This window comes from Heterodontus francisci, chromosome 14 (assembly GCF_036365525.1).
Source record: "Heterodontus francisci isolate sHetFra1 chromosome 14, sHetFra1.hap1, whole genome shotgun sequence".
NCBI classification, from domain to species: Eukaryota; Metazoa; Chordata; class Chondrichthyes; order Heterodontiformes; family Heterodontidae; genus Heterodontus; species Heterodontus francisci.
This window is the reverse complement of record NC_090384.1, coordinates 62,781,062-62,807,824: the sequence shown is the minus strand read 5'-3', so window position 1 is coordinate 62,807,824 and position 26,763 is coordinate 62,781,062. Positions and strand designations below refer to the sequence as shown.

At 42.2% G+C, this 26,763-nt stretch overlaps 1 protein-coding gene across 7 annotated transcripts in view; it reads left to right on the top strand.

The window, feature by feature from the left end:
* stk33 (serine/threonine kinase 33) overlaps positions 1–26,763 on the top strand; it is a 218,773-nt gene that overhangs the window by 58,522 nt on the left and 133,488 nt on the right. Inside the window, exons 2-3 of one of the 7 annotated variants that reach the window (XM_068046327.1) lie at positions 7,919–8,005; positions 8,950–9,081. The exons of 3 other annotated variants lie outside the window; for them this stretch is intronic. Coding sequence is in view for 2 of the 4 variants with exons in the window: in XM_068046332.1 (XP_067902433.1) it covers positions 11,381–11,463 (83 nt within the window). In the remaining 2 variants the exon portion in view is untranslated. Of the gene's footprint in view, positions 1–7,918; positions 8,006–8,949; positions 9,082–11,321; positions 11,464–26,763 lie in introns of those variants that run through there. 3 more of the 7 variants (XM_068046326.1, XM_068046332.1, XM_068046323.1) reach the window with 3 other exon arrangements.

Here is a 26,763-nt window from a genome sequence, read left to right as displayed (position 1 = left end):
AGACGCTATAAATGCAAGTCTTTTCTTTCTTTGTTTAGATTTAAATCATGTGCAGAAAGTGGAAAAAGATTGGGAAAGACGTGGGATTGTGAGAGAGATGAGACAAAAAGTTTAAAAAAAAACTATTTTAATTTTTTTTTAAATTTCCCAACACTAACTTCTGAAAGAATGAGGCTCCACACCTGTAAAATCAAATTTTCAGGGCCGCCGTAACCTCTAATTTATTTTGTAGTGCGCAGCTGATCCGTTTAAATGTGTGAGTCCTTTAAATTTATTTGCGCAAGAACCCCAACTTCACACCATTGCATTGATTTCATTGCTGAATTCCCCATTAAAGATAGCAAAGGAAGTTAGGGCTGGTGCATTTAGAAGTAATTTTTTTAAAAAACGGCATGATAAATGTTTGTTGGGATGAAGGGATTGTCTTATGAAGAAAGGTTGGGCCTATACTCATTGGAGTTTAGAAGAATGAGAAGTAATCTTAATGAAACATACAAGATTATGAGGGAGCTTGACAGGGTAGATGCTGAGAGGATGTTTCTCCTTGTAGGGGAATCTAGAACTAGAGGGCACAGTTTCAAAATAAGGGGTCTCCTTTTTAAGTTGGAGATGAGGAGGAATTTTTTCTCTCAGATGGCCGTTAATCTTTGGAATTCTCTACCTCAAAGCATTGTTGGCTGGGTCATTGAATATGTTCAAGGTTGAGGTACAGATTTTTGATCTACAAGGAAGTCGAGGGTTATGGGGGGGGGGGGTGCGGTGGGGTGGGTGACGGCAGGCAGGAAAGTGGAGTTGGGACCATGATCAGATCAGCCATAATCTTATTAAATGATGGAGCAGGTTTAAGGGCCAAATGCTGACCTCTTCCATCAAGGTGTCCAGTGCGGCATTCAAAAAACAGACTGCTCTTGTAATTTCTCCTTGGCCTGCCATGTTCACAAATTTCCTTCTGGTTTGCCTGCAGTTATAGTGCACTCCCCCCTTTAATAGACTCACACTGTTTAGATAGCTTCGTGGACACCTGATATTTGTGCCTCCAATTAGACGAGCTGCTAGTCACTGGCAGCTCACCTCTATCATGATAACAAAGCCCCTAACCAATTTTACTTTTTATTTCTGCCCACGTGATTAGGCACAGGCTGTCTGTGCAGCGTGAGTCTGGGCCCAAACCCAAGCCTAAGCAAATTTCCATCCTCCAGTATCTCCTCCTTTTTATCTTGGTGTCCATTTTGTAATTGGAGCCCTGCGCAGCATTGTGAGACATATTTTTCCATTAAAGGAGTTACATAATTGGAAGTTATCATTTTTTGAGATCTACCTTTGTCACTTACAGTTTACCCAGGAAAGAGGTCTTTACAAGATCAACAATAGGGACAATTGAGCAAGTGGCTGTTAAAGCGACCTCAGCCTTGAACTGCATCATATCAAACCACCTCAGAAGATATATGCCAAATTATTCAATCCACAATCCACTGGTGCATGAAGCAGGTGATAGATGCTTTGTTTGCCAGGGCCAACTCTTTCATTACTTTCCCCATGGAATATAGCCAGCGGCATGAGAGAGCATTACATTTCTTTTTTTCCTTGTGACAAGTTTCCCTAAAGTACTGAGCATTATAGATAGCAAACAAGTGACTATATGGGCCTCTATCCCTAAAACCATAACAGTCTACCATGCCACCATTGTTTGCAGTGAGGAAGGAGACTAAACAAATTGTTTGTTGGGAGCAAGCATGCCGCCTTGTCTCATTCCAAGATTTTTGGACAATTCTTCCATCAAAGATTTGAAAGAGTTACATTTAGTGTTGGCATGATTTTATTAACAAAAATGTATTCTCACAAAAAGGGCCACTAGATAAAAGGTGGTTAAATCTGTCATGGAAATTATTTTCCCCAGAGACGAAAGTTTAAACAGTTTTTAGCATTACTAGGTAATCAGGTAAAACACTTGACATCCATTATTTTGGAGTGTCGTTTGTTTTTTTTTCATTGAAGAGAGGGATTAGAAGAGAGAGGATGGGATACAGGCTGGCAGAGAAAGTTTTTTTTAATAAAAAATCTGAGAGGACAGTCAAGTTAGTTAAAAGGAAAGCTGTAAATGCTTTCACAGAAGAAAATGGTTTCGAAATACTGGAGGATATTTAAAAGCCATCTTGTTTAAGTCAAGTAAATCTAGTTCTTGCCTTAGTGCTTCCCCTTGTGATAGAGTATGATGTATATCTTTTACCACTTAACTATGCTTCTGTGCACTTACCCATTGGGAGGAGGAAGTAAACTCTCAGGACACAGTTGAAATGAAGTCAACCCATATTAGTTTTGAAGTATATCTCAGTAATGTCAATATTTGCTGTATAGCAAAATGGGCATGCATATGCAAAAGGAACTGAACAGCTGCTTGATTGCTTTGTATGCTGTGTTACGGACGGGTGCTAAGTGGTGTGGGTGGCTTCCACTTTTCACCTCCCAACTGATCGCCATTGTTTTTTTGTTAAAAATGGTGTGTTAGTCCCTGAGTGTTTTAGGGTCAAATAAACAGACAGATGACAGGTTTTCTTGTAAATATTTTTAAACAATTCCTAAAATGGTTGCGATCTTCACCGACGCATGCACTCACACACACATGCATACACAACAATAGATAGGTAGAGAGAAAAGGGTGGGATGCAATTAAATTCCAAGGTGATATAAGAGTTTATGGTTTACAAAGTACTGTTGAGCCTTCTTGGAGGGAAAGTCTTTTTAAAGGTGCAGGCCTGGATGTTTGCAGTCTTGAACTTGCTGAGGTGTTGTAGAGTTCTAGTGGTTAAACTCAGCCCAAAGTTGGTGGTGTGAATTTGGTTTACGTTCATAGATGGAAAGTCTCAAAGTCACTGTCATTTTTTTCTGCTCGATCTGTCTCTCAGCCTCTGGCTGGAAAAATGACTTTCTATGGTCTTGGCTTGCTTGCTTTCTCTCTTCTCCCCCCTCCCTACCCTTCCTCCCTCCCTCCCTCCCCAAAGGGTAACCTTAAGTTCAAAATCCATCACATTTGAGTTTCTGTTGTGTGGACACACCAGGGAAAAGGGGCACGTGTCACCTAATGGACCAGAATGTGGAAACCATGGCTATCTATTGATATCTGAATGGGGACCATGCTGTTATAATGGTGCTACTTTTCACCTATTCATTTTGGTTTGGGCTATGAGTCAGTCTGTTTCCAGAACTTTTTGTTAGTTCATTCATATAGATAGGAGTTATCCATATGCAGTGGTGTGTCTTTCAATTTCAATACACACTGTTATGACCAAGGCAGGAGCAGTGCACAGATCTTTAGATTTAGATATACAGCACTGAAACAGGCCCTTCGGCCCACCGAGTCTGTGCCGACCATTAACCACCCATTTATACTAATCCTACACTAATCCCATATTCCTACCACATCCTCACCTGTCCCTATATTCCCCTCCCACCTACACTAGTGGCAATTTATAATGGCCAATTTACCTATCAACCTGCAAGTCTTCTGGCTGTGGGAGGAAACCGGAGCACCCGGGGGAAACCCATGCAGACACAGGGAGAACTTGCAAACTCCACACAGGCAGTTCCCAGAATTGAACCCGGGTCGCTGGAGCTGTGAGGCTGCGGTGCACACACTCTTTTCTAGTTCTACTTCTTCAAAGGTCGCAACATATATTTTTTTAAAAGTTTGCCCAGTTACTGATGCAGTCAATCATATACTCTACTCTTTATCCCAGAATAAAATACACCAAGGTTTCTGTAATAAACAACAAAATTATCAGTTTATTATAAAACAAGACTTAACCAGTAACAAAGCAAAGCATTAACACACAGATTGAAATATGAACGTTCTCTTTTTTAAATTCCCACACACACAAACACACATGCACACTGAAAAAAATGCAGAAATTCTCTCTGCAGACGTCTGTTACAAAAAAGAGACGACAAAAATTCTTTTGCCAAATACTTGCTAATTTTTGAAGAAGGGAAGATATGGAAAGATGTCAGTTGTCCCTTTTTGGTCTGGTGTCCCAAATACGCATAGACAGTTGTCACTGGGATCTTCTGAGAGCAGTTCTTTTCAGGCGACGTTGAGGATCAGTTTGGCAGGCTTTCCAGGAGAAATGCAGCATCAGGAGATTCTGGCAAGCATTTCAGGAGAAATGCAGCATCAGTTTCTCTATTTCTTGCACTTGATCCTCAGGAATTTCTCAAAAAGGTGGAAGAGGGTGAGTTGATGGTGGCTTCTCTCTTGGCTGGATTTCTCCAACTGTCTTCAAAACGGTTCACACACCAACATGCTGTCCAAACAGCAGTGAAACCAAAAACAATATCCCAAGAGTCAAGCCTCCTGACCCCTATAAATCATGACCTGTCATTTCTCTGTAAGTATCCTCCATAGGTTTCTGTTGTTTATTGCTTAAAGCACATGACTTCAAGCAAGGCTGTTTGTAAACAACAGCTCCGTCCTTCCAATGAACTGTCAACAACAAAGCAAAGTCCAGCTTCTATGAAATCTTCAGCCTTCTAATGAATCCATCTTCACAATTTAAATATAAACCCTCAAAAACATATTTTTTGTTAATTCTATAGAAACACTTTTTAACAACATGGAGGTGTGTATTTACAGTATGGGGGTCATGTGACTGCTCCATTTTGTCTGTGGTACAAGTGTCCATGTTCTTCTGGTTCAGTTTAACAGTTGACTTTTTATTTTCATAATTTCTCCAATTCATTGTTGATTTTATTATTGCTCCTTCCGAGCATGACAGCTGCCTTAGAGAAAGTGTACCAGCTGAGAAAAAAACTTTGTGGCATGCATCCTGTGACCCTACTATGGGTATTACCGTGACAGTTTTCCTAAGTCCTGAAAACCTCTTGTGCACTTTTTCGCACAACCTATGGATCTTAGGAGAGTGCATTCAATTGCTCAGTGCCCCTACTCAGGCATAAATGCTGCTGCTTATAGGAGAATGACCCTCATGTTTAGTTTAGTTTAGAGATACAGCACTGAAACAGGCCCTACGGCCCACCAAGTCTGTGCCGACCATCAACCACCCATTTATACTAATCCTACACTAATTCCATATTCCTACCACATACCCACCTGTCCCTATATTTCCCTCCCACCTACCTATACTAGGGGCAATTTATAATGGCCAATTTACCTGTCAACCAGCAAGTCTTTGGCATGTGGGAGGAAACTGGAGCACCCGGAGGAAACCCACGCAGACACAGGGAGAACTTGCAAACTCCACACAGGCAGTACCCAGAATTGAACCCGGGTCGCTGGAGCTGTGAGGCTGCGGTGCTAGCCACTGTGCGCCACTGTGCCTCATCTATGATAATGATGACAACCCTTTATTTGCTGCACCTCCTGCAGCAATACACCTCCAGAGCAGCTTCACCAAATAGAGCCTTCTCCCATCTGCTCTTCATTCTTCTGTAACTTCTATTAGTTGTTCTGTTCATGGTGATAACCTTCCCCAAACAGCCACCAAAGAAAACTGAAAATGTTCCTTTTATTGTTGGTATTGAGATTGGTTACTTAATAAATTGGAAAAAGATGTTTCTTCTGTTTAATAGTAGTGTATTTAAGAAAAGGTACCTATAGAGTATATGGCTCAAGATCAATGAGATGTTGCTGCTGTTATAGCTAACTGATTAGCAAGGCATGTCATTGTACCTACTATAGAAATTACTGCTGGTACTAAATAAATGCAATATTATCTGTAATGGAAGGCTAATGGTATGTTAGCCTTAATCACAAGAGGATTTGAGTACAGGAGTAGGGAACTCTCGCTTGAATTCTGTAGAACCTTGGTTAGACTGCACTTTGGAGTACTATGTGCAGTTTTTGTCCCCTTGCCTTAGGAAGGATATTATTGCCTTAGAGGGAGTGCAACAAAGGTTCACCAGACTTCTCCTGGGATGGCGGGACTGTCCTATGAAGAGAGATTGGGGAAACTGGGCCTGTATTCTCTAGAGTTTCAAAGAATGAGAAGTGATCTAATTGAAACCTACACAATACTTAAAGGGATAGAGAGGGTCGATGCAGGTAAGATGTTTCCCCTGGTTGGGGAGTCTAGAACTAGGGACACAATTTCAATATAAGCGGGAAGCCACTTAGGACAGAGATGAGGAGAAATTACTCAGAGGGTTGTGAATCTTTAGAATTCTTTACCCCAGAGGGCTCAGTCATTGAGTATGTTTAAAGCAGGGATTGACAGATTTCTAAATACCAATGACATAGAGATATGGGGATAGTGTGGGAAGAAGGCATTAAAGTGGATGATCAGCCATGACCATATTGAATGGCGGAGCAGGCTCGATGAGCTGAATGACCTATTCCTGCTCCTACAGCTGGAATTTTGCGCCACCCCAGTGAGCCGAATGGTGGGGCGTGGGGAGGGTGTAAAATTGAGCTGCAGGCTCCAGGAAACCTTCCCAGCCCGCTCCCGCCTCCACTCCAGTTTCCGTGGGCCAGGAGGGGGGCAAGAAACTGGTCGCCTGCCCCAGGCCAATCAAGACACTTAAGTGGTCACTTAATGGCTTTCGCCCGCTTCCAACGGGTATTTTACCCATGGTAAGTGGTTGTCTGGTAGACGTGAAAGGCTTCGCAGTGATACTTGGCGGCCTCTCAATGCACCGGCGGGGATGGGGGGGAGGGCCCTGACAATCGGGTATAAGGTGCCCGATTGAGAGCCGCCACCGCTTCCAGAGATGCCTCCCTTCCCCCCAAACGGCCACCTTTGCCTCGCTGGGCCGCAACTGATCTGCCCGGCAAGGCAAACCAAACTTGCCTCCAGTCCCGGCTCTATGTCCTCGGCTGGGCTGCAGTCCCAGCAATGGCCACCACTCCCAGTGATGTTGCTGGGACTAAGAGCTGCCAGCCCGATGATTGGCCAGCAGCTCAATGAGCCGGGACTTCCTCCCTCAAGCAGGTGGAATTCCTGCCTCGAAGTAATTAAAGCCTGGGGAGCCGTAAAATGGGGGTCAGATCCCCAGGCTGGGCAGAAGCGGGTTCGCCACCGACTTTTACGTCGGTGGCCAGCTCCCGTCCGCCCGGCGTAAAATCCAGCCCAATGTTCCTAATGCAGTCATCTTCTTTCTGGAGGCTGAACTGGACATATTTGTGCGAAGTCATGTTTATTGTTTCATTAAGTAAAAGCATCACCTAATGTAACAGTATGCCGTATCGACCATTGGGTGTTGGGTTAGATGAACAAAGCCGGGACAGTAGGTGGACCTCAGTATTACATTGGAGAAAACATTATTTCTGGGAAAAAGTTTGTTGCTCTTGCTCAAATGATATTGGTGCATTTACTCTGCAAGTTTAGTTGTAAATTCGGTTTACCATACATAATAATCATAACTGCAGTTCAAAAGTAATTGGTTCTAAAATGCTTTAGGTCTTTCTGAGGACATGAACTCTAGTATACCAAAATATTTATTTGCTCTTTATATTGGACTTGTAATGGTTTCTGATACTCCAGTTGTATTGTAAATATTGCTAAATGAAATGCCAGTAAACATAGCTAGTTTTGTCAAATATATATTCCATAGATGACATATCTATTTTAAAATTTATGTATAATAATACTTGTATCTACTGCATCTTAAATTGCTCATTCATGACTACATCTAAACTGAGACTTTTGTGCAATATGTACAAGTGATGATCAATGAGCTGAGCTGCCCTACCTTGTGTTGAGCAATGGCAATCTAATTGGGGAACATTTTGTGCTTATTTCTGGATCAGAATCCTATGTGCAGAAGGAATGATAGGTAGTTTAATACATGGAATTTAGATTGAAATTTTGTTTGGAATAGATCTGCATTGTGCCTTTTTTTTAAAAAGTTGTCTATTATTGTGGTTGCCTAATAAATGATTGGTGCCCATTTATTTTCTTCTATGTAGGTGTGATATGGAAATTGCAATAATATGGATGGGACTTTAATTGTTAGACATATCTACAGATTAAACTAGACTTCAGACTTGAGTTTGGTAAGATTCAACAATTTATCAAATATGCATCAATTTACCTTTAAGTACTGTAAATAACTTGATAGATGTAAGGAATAAGTCGCACATTTTAAAGAATGCATTAGATTTGGTATTTAGTTGGATCCTGATAATTTGTGTAATTGGTATGAATTGTTGCAAGGTATAAAAGATCTCCAAAGCATTTGTGTGATCACTTTTCCATAAGAATAAAATATAGTTTACACTGTTGTATTCTGGAATGGCTTGTGTGGTTATGACAATCCATGAATAAGTAAATATATTATTTGGTTGTGTGATTAACTACTTTCTCCAGTAAACATTTAAGTCATGTTGCCTCTTTCACTTCTGTTGCTCAATCCAATTAGCCCTAATGGCGAAAGAATGAACTGAAGACATTCCTAAATGCTTCACAGTTAATGAACATAAGAAGTAGGAGCAGGAGTAAGTAGGTGATGCTACCGCTCAAGCCTGCTCTGCCATTCAATAAGATCATGGCTGAACTTCTACATCAACTCCACTTTCCTGTGCTGTCCCCATATCCCTTGATGCCCAAAAATCTATCAGTCTCAGAAGTACTTTTAAAATGTGGTCACTGATGTAATATAGGTAAATGTGGCAACCAATTTATGCACAGTAAAGCTTTAAAAGCAGCAATTTGATAATGACCAGATAATTTGTCTTTAGTGATGTTAGTTGAATGATAAATGCTGGCTAGGACACAGAGAAAACTCTTCTGCGGATAGTGGCATGGGATCTTTTAGTAGATGGGTCTCAATTTACTGTTACATCAGAAAGATGACATCTTCCTACTTCACTGAAGTGCCAGCCTAAATTCAAAGATTACATTTTTGGAGTGGGGCTTAGACCCCACCACCTTATGACTTCAGGGTAAGAATGTTACGACTAGGCCAAGACTAACACTTTCTGTTGATCTCTTTGCTTAGATTTTGGTGTTCATGATTTGCTGTAACATCCTGATTCAGAACTTGGGCTCTACATTCAAATTTACTGTTGCCATGCTCCCTTCCTATGAGTATTAATGCATTTTACTGAACTTTGTGGGTATATAAATACAGGTAAGGAATTCGTGAGAGTGGCTGATTTATGAGATTTGTAGTGACCATGCAAACTACTGAAATAGCCACTGAGATTCTTTGAGAAAATACACAATCTCAGTTTTCTTAAGAGATTCACAGTAGCCATTTTACCATACTACCCATGTTGTTTAACCTGGGTTCCTAGCCTAGCAAGTCCAAAATAGATCTGAGGGAAAATAGCAGAAAAATAAAAGGCAAAACTAAAGAGGAAGAAACACACAAATCACAGAAAAAAGCAGGGATGGAGAAAAAAGGTAACCAGTGAGTAAATGTAAAAATATTTATGTCTGCCATTTGTCAACAGTCAAAGAAAGATATGGAAACCTTTTCATATTTTACCTTTCTATTTGCTTGATGCATTCATACTAGTATTTTACAGAAAATATGCAGAAAAAACAAATTGCAGCAAATAGGTGGTTCACACAAGTCTGTGAGAATTAGAAGCACTGGATGCTAGTTTCAGTGGAGTCATTCCATTTATAATTTATTTTCCAGTGAATACAACTTTGATGGGAAGTTTTAAACAAAATAACAATATGAAAAGTTGTATATTTCAAAGTAACATTACTAAATTAAATAAAATTGTATGTTTTCTTTGAATACCTTTTTGTTCAAGTTTTTACTTCAAGGCCTCCACCCATTTCAATAGCTTAGTTTTCAACTAGATATTTTTCTCCAGAATGGTAGAAAGAAGTTACCAACCACATTTGCATAACCTGAGCAGGTGCAGTTTGCTGAATTTACTTGCCTACATCAGTAAGTTTTCCTCAGATCTCCAAGTGCAAACTGTAAGCTGATTCTGTACCTACAATGGGGAGAATTGACCTCACTGAATTTTGTAAGGCTTGATGTTCCTTATTTAAATAGCACAGTTGACTGGGAGGAAGAAATCCTGTGAGGAAGGGGAATGCTTTTTGTTTGGCTGAAAAATCACTTGGTGGGCATTACAATGGAGGAATGTGGGGATATCTGCCCCTTATGAATGGAGACTTCCAGTATTTGCTTACTGTATTAGTCTAGATTCCCTGCCAGTTTCTATCATCTGAATGCCTTGTATGTACTTCTAGGTGTTCACAGTAGCTGTCAAATTGGGAGGCTTCATTCACTCACCTGACAACCTCCATCCAAGCAACTTGCATGTCTGCTTTGAAATGTGGGGGCTTTGACCTCAATGAAGGCTACCTTCTTTTGCTGCACCTCCTGCAGCAAGATCTCAAAAATGTCACCTTCAAGAAGGCGTCACCTTCCTCATTTCCTCCATTTTAATGCCAAAGTAAATATATCTACCAAATTGCCAAATTGTACGTGTGATACAAGTCAAGATTGGTCTGCACCCTTAGGAAGGTAGATTGCAAAGTAGTAGTATATTTTTCCTTTTCTACACACTGGTCACAGAGTTTTTCTGGAGTTTAAACAAGAAAGAGGTGAGTTTATTATACCCGATCTAAATAAAGTAATCAAAAAAGCTACACATTCATGCACACACACACACACGCACAAATAGATTACAGAATGAGAAGTAGATTTTGTTGTTGGATTAGAGTTCAGAATAAATAAAAATTAAATAGTCTTTGAGGTTGAGATTCTGTGGTCTTTGGGATGAAGTTATATTCTTGAAGTCTTTGGCTGCTCAAAGAACACTTTGTAGCTGGCCAGCTTGGCTCAGGGTTTTCTTGGAGGCAGACATGTAGGTGGGTGTCTTCCCCTCGTGTCTCTGTCTTAGAAATCTTGTAGGCTTGGACGGTCCACAGTCGCAGACGGTTTTCAAACTTGTAATGTTATCTAGAGAGAGGGAGGGAGGCACACAGCCCTTCTGCTGTTGCACAGTTTCAGTCACTGCTTTTCTCTCTTTGTTCAAGGAAACTCCCAGCTCTGAATAATCACTGCTACCAGAAATTACATACATGATTTGGATGGACCTGGCTGTAGGGAGCATGATACTGAAATGTGCTGTTGATACAAAAGTAGGGTGATTGGCAATCAAGAAGCAAGTCTCTGGAGGACATAGATTAGTGGAGTAGGTAAACAGATAGCAGATGCAATTTAATGCAGAGAAGTGTGAAGTAATCCATCTTGGGAGGGAAAATAATGAATGGTACAATAAACTATTTGCATTGGAATGAGGAGGAATGGAGATTGGCCATCCAGAAGGCTGTATGGTGCTCTGCAAATTCTGTTATCTCAATGTCTTATGTGCTTCCAGGAGAAGGCTGCTCACAACTACTGTGAGCCCACGTGCACCAGTGCTCATTTGAAGGATCTGCCGAGATTTCAAGAGATGGCTCTTAGCATTTTTGGTCAGGAGTCTGTGGAAGGAGGAGGGGAGGGAGAATTTGGAATTATGCTTCCACTACCCAGCAAGTATGCTTCTTTTATTAGTCTTATTGATATTATTACTCTCTCACCCAATAACACAGAAGCATACATTATGTTATGACAGTGCTTCCATTTTTTAAATTTTTGAGGACTTAAATTGTGGAAATGGATTCATTTTTTGGAGGCTGAAGATTTCATAGTTACTGGACTCTGCTTTTTTAAAGTTCACCAAGGGGATACTTGAGATGTTGTTGTTGAAAACAACCGTTTGCTGGAAATCATGTGATTTGAGATAAATAAACAACAGAAACCTTGGACTAAAGCTGAAGCATTTGCAACCATCTTCAGCCAGAAGTGCCGAGTTGATGATCCATCTCTGCCTACTCCTGAGGTCCCCAGCATCACAGATGCCAGACTTCAGCCAATTTGATTCACTCCGCGTGATATCAAGAAATGACTGAAGGCACTGGATACTGCAAAGGCTATGGGCCCTGACGATATTCCGGCAATACTACAGAAGACCTGTGCTCCAGAACTTGCCGCGCCCCTAGGCAAGCTGTTCCAATACAGCTACAACATTGGCATCTACCCTGCGATGTGGAAAATTGCCCAGGTATGTCCTGTACACAAAAAGCAGGACAAGTCCAACCTGGCCAGTTACCACCCCATCAGCCTACTGTCAATCATCAGTAAAGTGATGGAAGGTGTCATCAACAGTGCCATCAAGTGGCACTTGCTTGGCAATAACCTGCTCGGTGATGTTCAGTTTGGGTTCCGCCAGGGCCAGTCAACTCCTGACCTCATTACAGCCTTGGTTCAAACATGGACAAAAGAGCTGAACTCGAGGTGAGAGTGACTGCCCTTTTATTTCCTTCAGCCAATACCTTGTCTGTATCTAGGGTTTTACCTTGAATTTCCACTGTTTTCAATTATTGCAAGTTCTTATTGAAATCTATGTACACCCCAGCTTTTGTTTTTCGCTGCCCATTTGGGTTGTAATTTTTTTCAAACAGAAAAGCCAGAGAAGGTAGTCAGGCAGGATTTACTATCTTTCAAAGCAATTTAGCCCCTTATTAGATTGTTTTCATACAGGTGGTGCTCTGGGTTTGCTCCTAATAATTGTTATTTGAGTGGCAGTTAACTCAGTCATTGTAAACTGGTGCATTCTCCGTGGCAACGCCTCTACAAATCAGTTAAATTGCCAACCAATCAGCACTCTCTTCTTATACGGTGTTTTCCCTTACATTAGTTATTGTTGCGGATTGCTCTGATGAGTGCAAGACAAAAAGCTTCGACAACATGTCTCTATTTTCAGCAATACTCAAGTTCTGTACTACCAAACAACTATTAATTGAATTCTGTGAAATGCTTTGTAGTGTTTTCCACGGTGTAAAGTTAGATTTATTTATTTTTAATTCACTGATTCTTTAATGCCAAAGGGATCAAGGGATATGGGGAGAAAGCGGGAACAGGGTACTGAATTAGACGAGCAGACATGATCTTTTTTGAATGGTGGAGCAGGGCCGAATGGCCTACTCTTGATCCTGCTTTCTATGTTTCATGTCGATACCCACATCCCAAAAACACCCAGTCTATTTACCTACAGCTCAAACTACTCGCACGGGGAACTGTCTTTTCAGCAATTGGAAAAGAATGCCCAAGCTTCAACTGGACACTGTGGAAGCTTCAGCTCTACTTAAAACTGTATTTACTGTGTGTTATCATCACAATCCCCGAGTGTGATTATAATCAACCCATGACTTTAATGCAGATCTGTTGAGAGGGACCATCGCCCGGCCAACACTTTTCTCCTGTGGCCTGTGAAAAATCAGTAGCAATTTGGACTAGCTTGCACAAGATTTGTGCAAAGGGCATATTCCAGATTTACAGAAGCATTTTCTGCATCACTGGACTAGATTATTTGGTGGGGTTTCACCTTCCATGTCAAAACAAATCAGTAATAGTCTCAGCCTTGGTCCTCATAAGTGCTGTGCTAATGATATTCAGAAGTATTGAATCTGAGGAGGGTGATCTGACCAAAATACTTACATGTTTTGTATGATATCATTAACTTCTTTCTGCCATGTTAAACAAGGGGTTAAAAGTCTGCTTTAAAAAAATTGGCTCACCTTATCTTGATGCACTATATTCCCAGAGCAGATTTTGTTCCTGATGCACCTCACCAGAATGCACGTTAGCATTTATTTCTGGGGTGTTGCAAAGATTACAAATATGCAGAAACTCCCAATACTAGCTCGTTGTTTAATAGTGCACATTGTACATTTCCCGAGGCAAGTGGAAACGAGCTTTATTATTAGTGCCCTACTAAATTCATGGCCATGAAAAATGCGTTACGAACCGTGAAATCGTGTGTCCTCTGTAAAATCAACCATTTTGCGAACATTGTGCATTTTATTAATTGACGCAAGTCTCACCTCGCTGATTGCTGAGTGTGTTGCAAACATGGTGCATTTTAGTGATTGACACAAGACACACCTTGCTGATTGCTGGGCATGTGCGAACATAGGTTTCCTCCCACAGCCAAAGACTTGCAGGTTGATAGGTAAATTGGCCATTGTAAATTGCCCCTAGTGTAGGTAGGTGGTAGAATGGTGGGGATGTGGTAGGGAATATGGGTTAATGTATGATTAGTACAAATGGGTGGTTGTTGGTTGGCACAGACTCGGTGGGCCGAAGGGCCTGTTTCAGTGCTGTATCTCTAAATAAAATAAATAAAAGAAAAATAGCACGTTTTAGAGATTGACACAATTCTCAACTCACTGGTAGATGTGAGAGGGCTTCTAGTGCAGTTTTGAGAGAAGCTGTCTCAAGTATTAGCAGACAAGTGAGAGTGCCAGAATGAATAAATACAAAATAGCCACAACTATTACTGCAGCACATCAAGTGAAAAAATTTGGAAGCCAAATTCTGCACGCCAGTGGTGGCATATTGTATTGTACAAGCTGCATCGTTTTGTTGGATCATGCATGGCGACAACGGTTCAGCACCACTTCAAACCTGAAAGTCATCACAGCAGAAAGGGAGCAACTGACACTACGCTTCTGGAAAATGAACATGCAAGAAAATAGCAATAATTTCCTCTCTTTTTTAAGAAGTCGACAGAGTGCTCAGAAAATTGTCAGTTGGTTACAATGGAACTTGTGCATTTGCAAGCGCCAACATACCATTGGATAAACTTGATCACCCAAAACTGCGGGTATTCATTCAACGTAATGTGAAAAATGGTGGTTGCTTGCCAAGTGCAAATAAACTACGACAGGACTACCTACCCAAGGTTTTTGCTACACATTGTGAGGCGATGAAGTCTCAGATTAACACGTGAGTCTTTTGCAGTTATTTGTGATGAGTCCGCTGATGAGCAAGACAACTATGTGCTGCAGTGCAGAGACAGGGAATGAAGAAAGAGACAGTTGTAGGTTACTTCATGCTAACATTGAACCACTGACTTCAGTGAGTAAAGAATGTGACCTGTTGATAGTTATTTTTGTTTTACAATAAGTGACCTTTGAAACCAGAAACCTTCTTTGTCTTTTTTCTTTGTTTTAAATAGATCATTTTCATGATTTGTTGCAACACTGTGAAATTGATGATTTAAATATGTGAACTCGTGAAATTCACGTTGCTTACAATGTTATGACCATGAAATTTTTAAAATTTGACCGTGATTTTGATGGGGCCAGTTTTAGTACGTGTTAATGACACAAGAGTGCCATTCTGATGCTTCTACATTTTTTGCTACAGAAACAAAACTATAAATACAGGAGAGAGGAAGAACTAGATGGATAGGTGGATGGGGTTAGATGAAGGCGAGTGGAAAGAGGCTCTATGGAGCATAAACACTGGGATGGACCTGTTGGGCTGAATGGTCTATTTCTGTGCTGTAAATACTATGTAATTCTATGTAGTATAACTGGGTGTCCCAAGATTTCTAGTCACTAAAAGGCACAAGTAAATATACTTTTGCTGTTTTCAGGCCATTTTTACCCATTTTTCATTTTTTTGTTTCTTCCTGGCATATAGGTTCTCCAGAGCCTTTACACCATTGTTTTTTTTTTGCAGCATCATGACAGCCGTCTATAGCATTTCCAATGTCAGGTGCTGCAAAGAAGAAAGACCCCTCGAGAAATGCCAGACAGATTGCAATGTACAAGAAATGCTGTATGCCCTTACACTCGCTGAAAACTTCAGCATAATTACAATCTCGACAGAATGTTGATGGTGTAGGAATGCAAAAATTAGAACTTTGGCTATCACCTCATGCTTTTGACTAGTTTGGGCCCATATTCTAGTTCAGACTAGTTACATGGAAGTGAAGAAATAATTAGGGTGTGCAGAATGGTTTCTCAGTAGTATCCTGATTGCAGCATGTCGCACTATATGTCGTCGTTGTCTTCTTCTTTGGCTGCCTTGTCTCGAGAGACAATGGGTAAGTGCCTGGAGGTGGTCAGTGGTTTGTGAAGCAGCACCTGGAGTGGCTATAAAGGCCAATTCTAGAGCGACAGACTCTTCCACAGGTGCTGCAGATAAAATTGGTTGTCGGGGCTGTTACACAGTTGGCTCTCCCCTTGCGCTTCTGTCTTTTTTTCCTGCCAACTGCTAAGTCTCTTCGAATCGCCACTCTTTAGCCCCGCCTTTATGGCTGTCCGCCGGCTCTGGCGATCACTGGCAACTGACTCCCACAACTTGTGATCAATGTCACGGGACTTCATGTCGCATTTACAGACGTCTTTAAAGCGGAGACATGGACGGCCGGTGGGTCTGATACCAGTGACGAGCTTGCTATACAATGTGCTCTTGGGGCTCCTGCCATCTTCCATGCAGCTCACGTGGCCAAGCCATCTCAAGTGCCGCTGGTTCGGTAGGGTGTATATGCTGGGGATGTTGGCCGCCTTGAGGACTTCTGTGTTGGAGATAACGTCCTGCCACCTGATGCCAAGGATTCTCAGGAGGCAGCGAAGATGGAATGAATTGAGACGTCGCTCTTGGCTGACACATGTTGCCCAGGCCTCGCTGCCGTAGAGCAAGGTACTGAGGACGCAGGCTTGATACACTCGGACTTTTGTGTTCTGTGTCAGTGTGCCATTTTCCCACACTCTCTTGATCAGTCTGGACATAGCAGTGAAAGCCTTTCCCATGCGCTTGTTGATTTCTGCATCGAGAGACAGGTTACTGGTGATAGTTGAGCCTAGGTGGGTGAACTATTGAACCACTTCCAGAGCGTGGTCGCCGATATTGATGGATGGAGCATTTCTGACTGATTTCTGCATCCTGATTGCAGCATGTCGCACTATAGGTGCCACTGCATTAAAGGGTCATCGGCCAACAAACTGATTAGTTGCACTTACCAAGAAGTCATAGAGTCGTACAGCATAGAAACAGGCCCTTCGGCCCACTGCGTCTATGCCGACCATAATGCCTATCTATACTAATCCCACCTGCCTGCATTAATTCCATATATAGAGTCATTGAGTAGTATGGTATCATCTACCATATTTGCACACTTTGACACACTTAACCTGACAATGACACTGGGGATGTGTCTTTAGAGGATCTGGGTTAGCAGAGCCAGACACAGAGTTATGCTATCTTCTGTAAGGTCGCTTGCTGCTGCTGCTAGCATGTATCATTGGTCTGGCACAGCCTGTGACTGAATCAATCAGCTGAAGCCCACACATTGGGCATTCTCTTTCGTTTTTTTTTAACTGCTTAATACCCTAAAAGACTTGCAGAATTTATTCACCTCATGATTTTAATAATGTTTCCTGTAATGTTCCCATACTTGGCCCAGTCTGAACCTGTGAATAAAGATGTCAACAAGTTGACTTCGAAAATTAGAGTGTTATCAGCAGATTACTATTCAGGCGGAAACAACATCATTTCTTAACCTTTCCACACAAATGATAATAGAAGAAAATCAGGGCAATATGTCTGTGACAGGCATCCAAGGCATGGGCCAATCCATTCAATTCAGATAGAAGTATCCTGCGGATTTTATTTTATTTTATTTTTATATTTGGTGCCTCTGTTTGAATTGAAGAGTTGCATATTTACATTTCCAGGTCAGATTTTGAAAAGTATTGCTTTTGTTCCAATTCAGTAGTCCAGTTTGAAACCATCAGAGAGATATAAATGGACCAGGGAGATCCCATTGAAGATGAGCAACAAACCAACATCTAAAGTAAAATCAGGGAGCTTGAACCAGGTCTAGTTCATATTGAAGTTTTGCATAACAAATACAACCATTTATTTTCTTTCTTCTAAGGAGGGATTGCTAAACCTTTACAGTAAATCTACAGTGCATTATTACTAATGTTTACTTATTTTATTGTTTGACATTTTTGGCAGTCTACAGCCTAAGCCATGGTCTAGTCGAATGTTTATTCTACCACCTTCCAAAGTCAGAGAGGATCACACATGCTCTCATGGTAGAACCAGCAACCGGATAAAGGGACCAAAGTTTCTGTAGGACACATGGGTACCAAGACGAGGAGGAGGCATACTGTAGTTTGTAAGAGGATGGAGTTCACTTTTATTGGAAAAGTCTGATGTGCTAAATATGTTTTCTTAAAAAATTACAATTGCAATCTCAAAAGCATAGTTGAATTGCAGTGACTAGGTCAAATTCCATTTGTATGATGTGGTACTCTGGGATTTTCACAAATATTCATGGAAACTAAGTGAGTGACCTTTTTAGATTATTAATGCACCCAGTTCCATGTGTTCTCATTTTAGCTAATAATCTTCTGTGCAGAACCTTAACAAATGTCTTTAGGAAACCCATATCAGTATCATTCATGGATACTCCCCTGTCTACTATATACAAGTGATCTCAAAATAATGAACTTGATTAGTCAGATGTGACCTACTCTACACAAATCCATACTGCCTCTCTTTGATCAACTGATACTTATTCAAGTGCTTAGCCACTCCCTCTCTAATGATGTATTCCAATAACTTTGGTTTGATACTCTCCTAAAATTTTTAATTTAACTTTTTTTTTACTTCACACATATATGGAACAGTTTTGAAAGAGTTAGAGAACAACTTTATAAATCACAAAAACAAGATATAAATAGAGGAACTGAATACAAAGGCAAAGAGCTAATGTCAGACACATGAAAATATTGGTTAGGCAGCAGGTGGAATATTGTGTCTAATTTTGGGTACCTTTAGGAAGGATGTCAGGGACATGCAGCAGAGATTGATCATGACGTCAGAGATGAAAGGCTTTAGTGACATTGATACTAGAGAAATCGGGCGGCGCAGTGGTTAGCACCGCAGCCTCACAGCTCCAGTGACCCGGGTTCGATTCTGGGTACTGCCTGTGCGGAGTTTGCAAGTTCTCCCTGTGACCACGTGGGTTTTCGCCGGGTGCTCTGGTTTCCTCCCACAGCCAAAGACTTGCATGTTGATAGGTAAATTGGCCATTATAAATTGCCCCTAGTATAGGTAGGTGGTAGGGGAATTGAGGGAAGGTGGGGATGTGGTAGGAATATGGGATTAATGGAGGATTAGTATAAATAGGTGGTTGATGGTTGGCACAGACTTGATGGGCCGAAAGGCCTGTTTCAGTGCTGTATCTCTGAAAAAACTGAGGCTCCTTTTTGTTTGGGGTTAAGAGGAGATCTGATTGGAGCTATTCAAAAATCTGAGGGGCTTTAGTAAAATATAAGGGACACTGGTCAGTTAGTTACTAGATGTCATAAATTTATCATCAGCAAAAGAATGAAGTAAAGAATAGGGAGAAATTTATTTTACATGAGTTAGGACATGAAATGTTCTTCCAGGAGTAGTTGTGGAAGCAGAATTCATAATGGCTTTTAAAAGGAAAATGGTTAAATAATTAAAATAAAAATTGACAAGTGTATGGGGAGACACCAGGCACATGAGACCTAGTAGATAGTTCTTTTGAAGAGTTGGCAGAGTTATTGTTTAATGGCTTCCATCTGTTGTTCACATCACCCTGCATCTCTTGCTCAAAACCTTAAATCTGTTTCTCCTAGTCCATGTACCATTAGCTAATGGGAACAGCTTTTCTTTGTCTACCTTATCTAAACCTTTAATTATCTTGTACATCTCTATCAAATCCCCTGAATCTCCTTTGCTCCAAGGAGAACAACCTAGCTTCTCCAACCTAACCTTGTATCTAAAATTCCTCATCCCTGGAACCATTGTGGTAAATCTCCTCTGCACCCTCTCAAGGACCCTCGCATTCTTCCTAAAGGGTGATGACCAGAACTGGATGCAGTACTCTAGTAGCCTAACCAGAGATCTATTGAAAAAGCTTATAATTATAAACATAATTTCCACTGTGAAATAAAGGGTTACATAACTAAATTTACGAGAGTACTATTCGTTTGGAAATTTCAATTTTCAAAATCACTTTGTATTTTAATCCTTCAGAGTGTTGTAATCTATGCAAGGATCTAGAAATAATAGACCTTTCTCCACATAAACAATAAGATACTATTTGAGAACAAAACTGAAAGTAAGACCATGTTGAATTCTGATTTTTATTTTGAACCGTTTGCTCTCTTGAATTCATATATATTTATACGGTACTTCATTCTCTAATTCTGGCCTACTATCAGGTCACCCCTCAAGCTTCTCTTTTCTGTAGAAAACAGCCCCAGCCTGTTTAACCTTTCCTGATAACTTCTCAGTTCCAGTGTCATCCATGTAAATCTTTTTTGTACCTTCTGTGCCTCTATATCCTTTTTTATAATATTAGGACCAGAACATTTCACAGTGCTCCAAGAGTGGCCTAACCGAGGTTCTATATAAGTTTCTCACAACTTTCCTGCTTTTCAATTCTATCCCACAGTGGCGCAGTGGTTAGCACCGCAGCCTCACAGCTCCAGGGACCCGGGTTCGATTCTGGGTACTGCCTGTGCGGAGTTTGCAAGTTCTCCCTGTGTCTGCGTGGGTTTTCTCCGGGTGCTCCGGTTTCCTCCCACAAGCCAAAAGACTTGCAGGTTGGTAGGTAAATTGGCCATTATAAATTGTCACTAGTATAGGTAGGTGGTCGGGAAATACAGGGACAGGTGGGGATGTTTGATAGGAATATGGGATTAGTGTAGGATTAGTATAAATGGGTGGTTGATGGTCGGCACAGACTCGGTGGGCCGAAGGGCCTGTTTCAGTGCTGTATCTCTAATCTAAAAAAAATTAAACGTATTGCTTTGTTTGCCTTTTTTTTTACAGTTTTATCTTCAACCATCCATCAGTCTAAGTATTAGCCTTTTGTCAAATGCTTTTTCAAAGTCGAGGTAGGCTACATCATGGGCTGCATTTTATTCGTGTGCCGCACTTTCAACTCGGCAGCCTTCCGACATGGAAGGGCGCTGCACAGCCCCTGCGATATTATGCGCAGGGGCTGATTTAAATAGAGGAGGCGGAGTGGCCACCCCCGATGACGTAGTGGGGGCCATCGCCGCGTCCCCGACAATGACGTCTGGTGCCACTGCGCAGGCGGGGCACCATTTTTAAAGAGCCCTTAGCAAAAATTACAATTTTTAAAGGTGTATCAGTATTAATTTTTATTAAATAAAAAATTTTGTGATGGAGGCCATTCCCCAACCCCCGCCCCCCACCCACCAATAGTCATTTCATTGCTCGAGATAACCAAGACGTGCCTTTTTCCCTACCCGAACTTCATCCCCCAACCTTCAAACTTTTGCCCTTCAACCCCTTCCCACCATCCCCACATCCAATCAAAATTGTTTTCCCTGCTCCCTCACCCGTCCCACCCTGAAAATTTTATTCCTCCCCCCTCCCCACAAGATTCCCACCTCGGAACTCCGGATGGAATTCTGAAGGCAGGTGAGGGATGAGTGGCGGCTGTAAAATCGGCGTGGGACAGCCGCTGCCAGCAGGTAAGTGAATTTGCATTTAACTTAGTATAATTTGAATATGTATATGAAGGCCTCGCCGCCAAGCGGCAGGGGGTGGGGTGGGGGGGGGGTTGCCACCGGGCCCTTCTTAACATCGGGAGTCGAGGTGGGCCCCCCCCCCCCCCCGCCATGACCCATGGCGTTGAGGGGCTCGTAAAATTCAGCCCCATGGGTAGGATTTTCCATTTGAGTTCAGGACCTCAACGCCGGAATCAAATATGGGTCTCGACCCCGCAGTGTGTAGGGAACAGTCACCTGACAACTTTTTTTTGCAGGATTGACCAATTAGCTATAGGGTGCGTTTGCCATCCAGTTAAGGACGGCGTGCAGGCTTTCTAAGCTGGAGAGCCAATAGGAGGCCCTCCAGCACTGAAAAACCTGCAGCCTGCAGTTGCAGGCAAGAGAGTGAGAGAGAGAGAGGGCGCTTCCTTCTTGAGGCACCCTCTCAGCACCTGTTACAAAAATGAAGAAAAGAAATGACCACAGCTGCCAGACCACCATTGTGCCCTCCACAGGGTGGCCTGTGACCGCAGCTGTAACCAGATAGGTATGGCACTGGAAGGCCACCTCCAGGCATCTGCCAGTTTCCGGATGCCATGGGGGGCCCTCAGGCCGCATGGAAAATTGGAGTCAGCCTTTGATCAATGGCCTTAATTAGCCTTTTAATTGAGTTAACGAGCTACACAAACAGTGTGCAGGGCACAGAGTGGACAAAATTCTTGAACTGCATTCAAGAGAACTTTTTTAGCCAGAATGTAACAAGCCGAACAAGAGTGGGCACAATTCTAGATTTAGTTTTTGGTAATGTGGATGAAGTAACTGTGGGTGACCATTTTGGAGATAGTGACCATAATACAGTTAGTTTTGGCATAATCATGGAAAAGGACAAGGATAAAACAGGAACAAAGGTTCTAAATTGGGGGAAGGCAAGTTTAATGAAACTGAAAGCTAACCTGGCGAAGGTGGACTGGATACAGCTTCTTGAAGGAAAATCAGTGGCAAACCATTGGGAGGCATTCAAGAGCAAGATGCTACTAGCACAGTGTCGGCATGACCCCACAAAGATAAAGGGTGGTACTGCCAAATCTAGAGCTTCCTGGTTATCTAGAAGCTTACAGGGTAAGTTAAAGCAAAAAAAGAAAGCTTATGATGATCACAAAAATCTTAATACTTTAGAAAGCCTAGAGGAGTTTAGAATGTGCAGGGGTGAAGTAAAAAAGAAAATTAGAAAAGCCAAGAGAGAACATGAAAAATTATTTGCAGGTAAAATCAAGGAAAACCCAAAGATATTTTATCAGTGCAGTAAGAGTAAGAGGATAACTAAGAAAAGGGTAGGGCCTATCAGAGATGTACGAAGGAACTTATGTGTGGTTGTAGAAGATGTGGGCAGGGTTCTTAATGGGTTTTTTGTCTCTGTCTTCACAAAGGAGAGGGTTGATGCAGATATTGTAGTTAAAGAGAAGTGTAAAATATTGGATAAGATGAGCATAATGAGAGAGGAAGTGCTTGAGGGTCTGACATCCTTGAAAGTGGATAAATTGCCAGGACCGGATGTTTTGCATCCCAGGCTGTTAAAGGAAGCCAGGGAGAAAATAGCGGATGCACTGAGGATCATCTTCAAATCCTCGCTAGATACAGGCGATGTACCAGATGATTGGAGGGCTCCGAATGATGTATCATTGTTTAAAAAGGACGCGAGGGATAAGCCAGATAATTATAGGCCAGTCGGTCTGACCTCGGTGGTGGGTAAATTGTTAGAATCTGTTCTGAGGGACAGGATAAACTGTCACTTAGAAAGGCACGGATTAATCAGGGATAGTCAACATGGATTTGTTAAGGGAAGGTCATATCTTACTAACTTGATTGAGTTTTTTGAGGAAGTAACAAGGAGGATTGATGAGGGTAGTGCAGTGGACGTGGTTTACATGGATTTTAGTAAGGCATTTGACAAGGTCCGGCATGGCAGACTGGTCAGTATCCCATGGGATACAAGGGAATGTGGCAGATTGGATCCAGAATTGGCTCAGTGACAGGAAACAAAGGGTAGTAGTCGACGGATATTTTTGTGAATAAAAAGCGGTTTCCAGTGGTGTTCCGCAGGGCTCAGTGTTGGGTCCCGTGTTGTTTGTGGTATATATTAATGATTTGGACTTAAATGTGGGAGGCATGATTGGGAAATTTGATGATGACACAAAAGTTGGCTGTGTAGTTAGTAATGAAGAGGAGAATTGTGGATTCCAGAATGATATCAATGGTTTGGCTGAGTGGGCGGAAAAGTGGCAAATGGAATTCAGTCCTGAGAAGTGTGAGGTGATGCATTTGGGGAGGGCAAATAAAGCAAGGGAATATACAATAAAAGGGAGGATATTGAGAGGGGTAGAAGTAGTGAGAGACCTTGAAGTGTATGTCCACAGGTCCCTGAAGGTGGTAGGACAGGTGGATAGAGTGGTGAAGAAGGCATATGGATTGCTTTCCTTTATTGGCCGAGGTATAGAGTACAAAAGCAGGGATGTGATGCTGGAGCTGTATAGAGTGCTGGTTAGGCCGCAGCTGGAGTATTGCGTGCAGTTCTGGTCACCACATTACCGAAAGGACATAATTGCTCTGGAGAGAATGCAGAGGAAATTTACAAGAATGTTGCCAGGGCTTGAGGGTTGCAGCTATGTGGAAAGATTGGCTAGGTTAGGGTTGTTTTCCCTGGAATTGAGGAGGCTGAGGGGAGACTTAATTGAAGTGTATAAAATTATGAGGGGCCTAGATAGAGTGGACAGGAAGGACCTGTTTCCCCTGGCAGGGTGGCCAGTTACCAGGGGACACAGATTTATGGTGATTGGTAGAAGAATTAGAGGGGACATGAGAAACCTTTTCACCCAGAGGGTGGTGGGTGTCTGGAATCCACTGCCAGGATCGGTGGTGGAGGCAGAGTCCCTCAATTCTTTTAAAAGGTACCTGGACATGCACCTAAGGTGCTGTAACCTGTGGGGCTATGAACCAGGTGCTGGAAGGTGGGATTAGTTTGGGTGGATGGCTTGTTTGGCCAGCGCAGGCACGAATGGCCTCCTTCTGTGCTGTATTTTGTTCTCTGTTCTACTTGCTGCTTATGATCCAGTCTCCAGCAAAATGTCTGGCAAGTCGGAACCGTTGTGGAGAGCTGGCATGCTGGCTGGCAGTGGGAAATTCTGCACCTGTTTCACGCCCCCATATCTGCACTGAAGTCCTATCCCATGTTTCTACGCCCACTTGGGATGTCACTTCCTGAAAAAAGTCAAGCAAGATCTTCCTCTTCTGAATCCTTGCTGGCATCTTTACTCCATTATTATCACTAAGGTAATTTTTGGGCTTAATCCTGGTAAGCTTTTCTATTATTTCACACAGTGCTGAGGTAAAACGATATGCTCTAATCACCTGGGTCTGTTTTGTCCCCCTTTTTGAAAATGGGTACTAGTAGCCCATTTCCAATTTAATGGGATTGGCCCAGAAGTTATTGGCTGACAATTTCCTTGAGGATCTCTGGCTCTGCAACTTTAACTTTGGCATAAATTTGGCAAAATCCCTGTTTATGTACATAAATAGGTTTCTGCTTGGACTTCAGCCAAAGGTCTGGCAGCAGAGTGGGAGAAGATCTGGGGAAATTCCCAGCAACTGATATCTTGTTTATGTTAAAGATACTAATTGGATTTGATTATTGCTACTTGAGGAGAGCACAGTGTATACTTTGAGTAAGCAATCATTTATTATATTAACTCTGTGACAGATTCCGTGGTACTGTCATTGTATATAGGTAGAAAGAGGAAGAATTAACTGTGTATAAATATGTTGCTGTGCATGTTTTGTATAAATATAAAGTTAGGTTTTGGGCAGGTCTAAAATGATTACCTGACTCCAGTATGTCTAGCTTTCCAGAAGATAGCTTTTATTTTTGACTTTGAAATAGCATTAGTGAATCATTCCAGCTAGGCAGACTTTGTTTGGGAGCTGCAAACATCTCCCTCTCGTGGATCGTTTAGCCTGGAAATGGCTATGACTTCTTTATGCATTATTGTATGTCTGATTGGAATTTGCTGTGGAGTCAATGCATTTCAAAAGTTAATGGGATATTTAAGCTTCTGGCATGAGAGGCAGAAAGACTAAACCACAAAAAATGTTTGAACCCGGGTGGTCCAGGTGAAACGAACTCAAAACAAGTGCAGATAAATGTTAGACTGTTGGTAAAGGCACTGTTACTCCTGTCGCTGTTATCATGACTATAGTGTAGTTTTACATGATCTTATCTTTCTCTACTTTTGAGTCCAAGTCTCTTCCTGCTTTGGGGGAGTGTCAGGCAAGTTCAGGTCTCCTTGGCCGCACGCTGCCTGACTTGAGGGGGAGAAGGGTGGGCAATGGTGGAGGAGGGTGGAGTGGGGAGTAGATCAGCTTCCAGACCATTTACTGCAGTCGTACATAAATCTACGCTGTTCTGTTATTTAATTGATCTTTGGTTGTGAATGATGCTGCCAAGGCCACATTGAGCAACCATAGAGCACTGGAAATCCAGAGAAGGTGGTGGTGGAGGACCTTTTTTATTCTTTCACGGGATGTGGGCACACTAGATAGGCCAGCATTTATTGCCCATCCCTAATTGCCCTTGAGAAGGTGGTGTGAGCTGCCTTCGTGAACTGCTGCAGTCCATGTGGTATAGGTACACCTACAGTGTTGTTAGGAAGGCAGTCCAGGATTTTGTCCCAACAACAGTGAAGGAACGAAAGTCTAGTTCCAAGTCAGGATGGTGTATGGCTTGGAGGGGAATTTGCAGGTGGTGGTGTTCCCATGCATCTGCTGCTCTTGTCCTTCTAGGTGGTAGAGGTCGGGGTGTTTGGATGGTGCTGTCGAAGGAGCCTTGGTGACTTGCTGCACTGCATGTTGTAGATGGTACACACTGCTGACACTGTGCGTCAGTGGTGGAGGGAGTGAATGCTGAAGGTGGTGGGTGGGGTGCCAAGCAAGTGGGCTGAAGATGGTTGCTAATGCTTCAGCCTTGTCTTTTGCACTGATGTGCTGGGCTTCCCCATCACTGAGGATGGGGATATTTATGGAGCCTCCTCCTTCTATTAGTTGTTTAATTGTCCACCACCATTCAGGACTGGATGTAGCAGGACTGCAGAGCTTATATTTGGTTGTGGGATCACTTAGCTCTGTCTATCGCATGCTGCTTCTATTGTTTGGCATGCATGAAGTCCTGTGTTGTAGCTTTACCAGATTGACACCTCATTTTTTAGGTATGCTGGTGTTGCTGCTGGCATGCCCCTGCACTCTTCATTCAACCAGGGTTGATACCGACTTGATGCTAATGGTAGTGTGGGGGATATGCCCAGCCATGACGTTACAGATGGTGGTTGAATACAATTCTGCTGCTGCTGATGGCCCACAGCGCCTCATGGATGCCCTGTTGTGA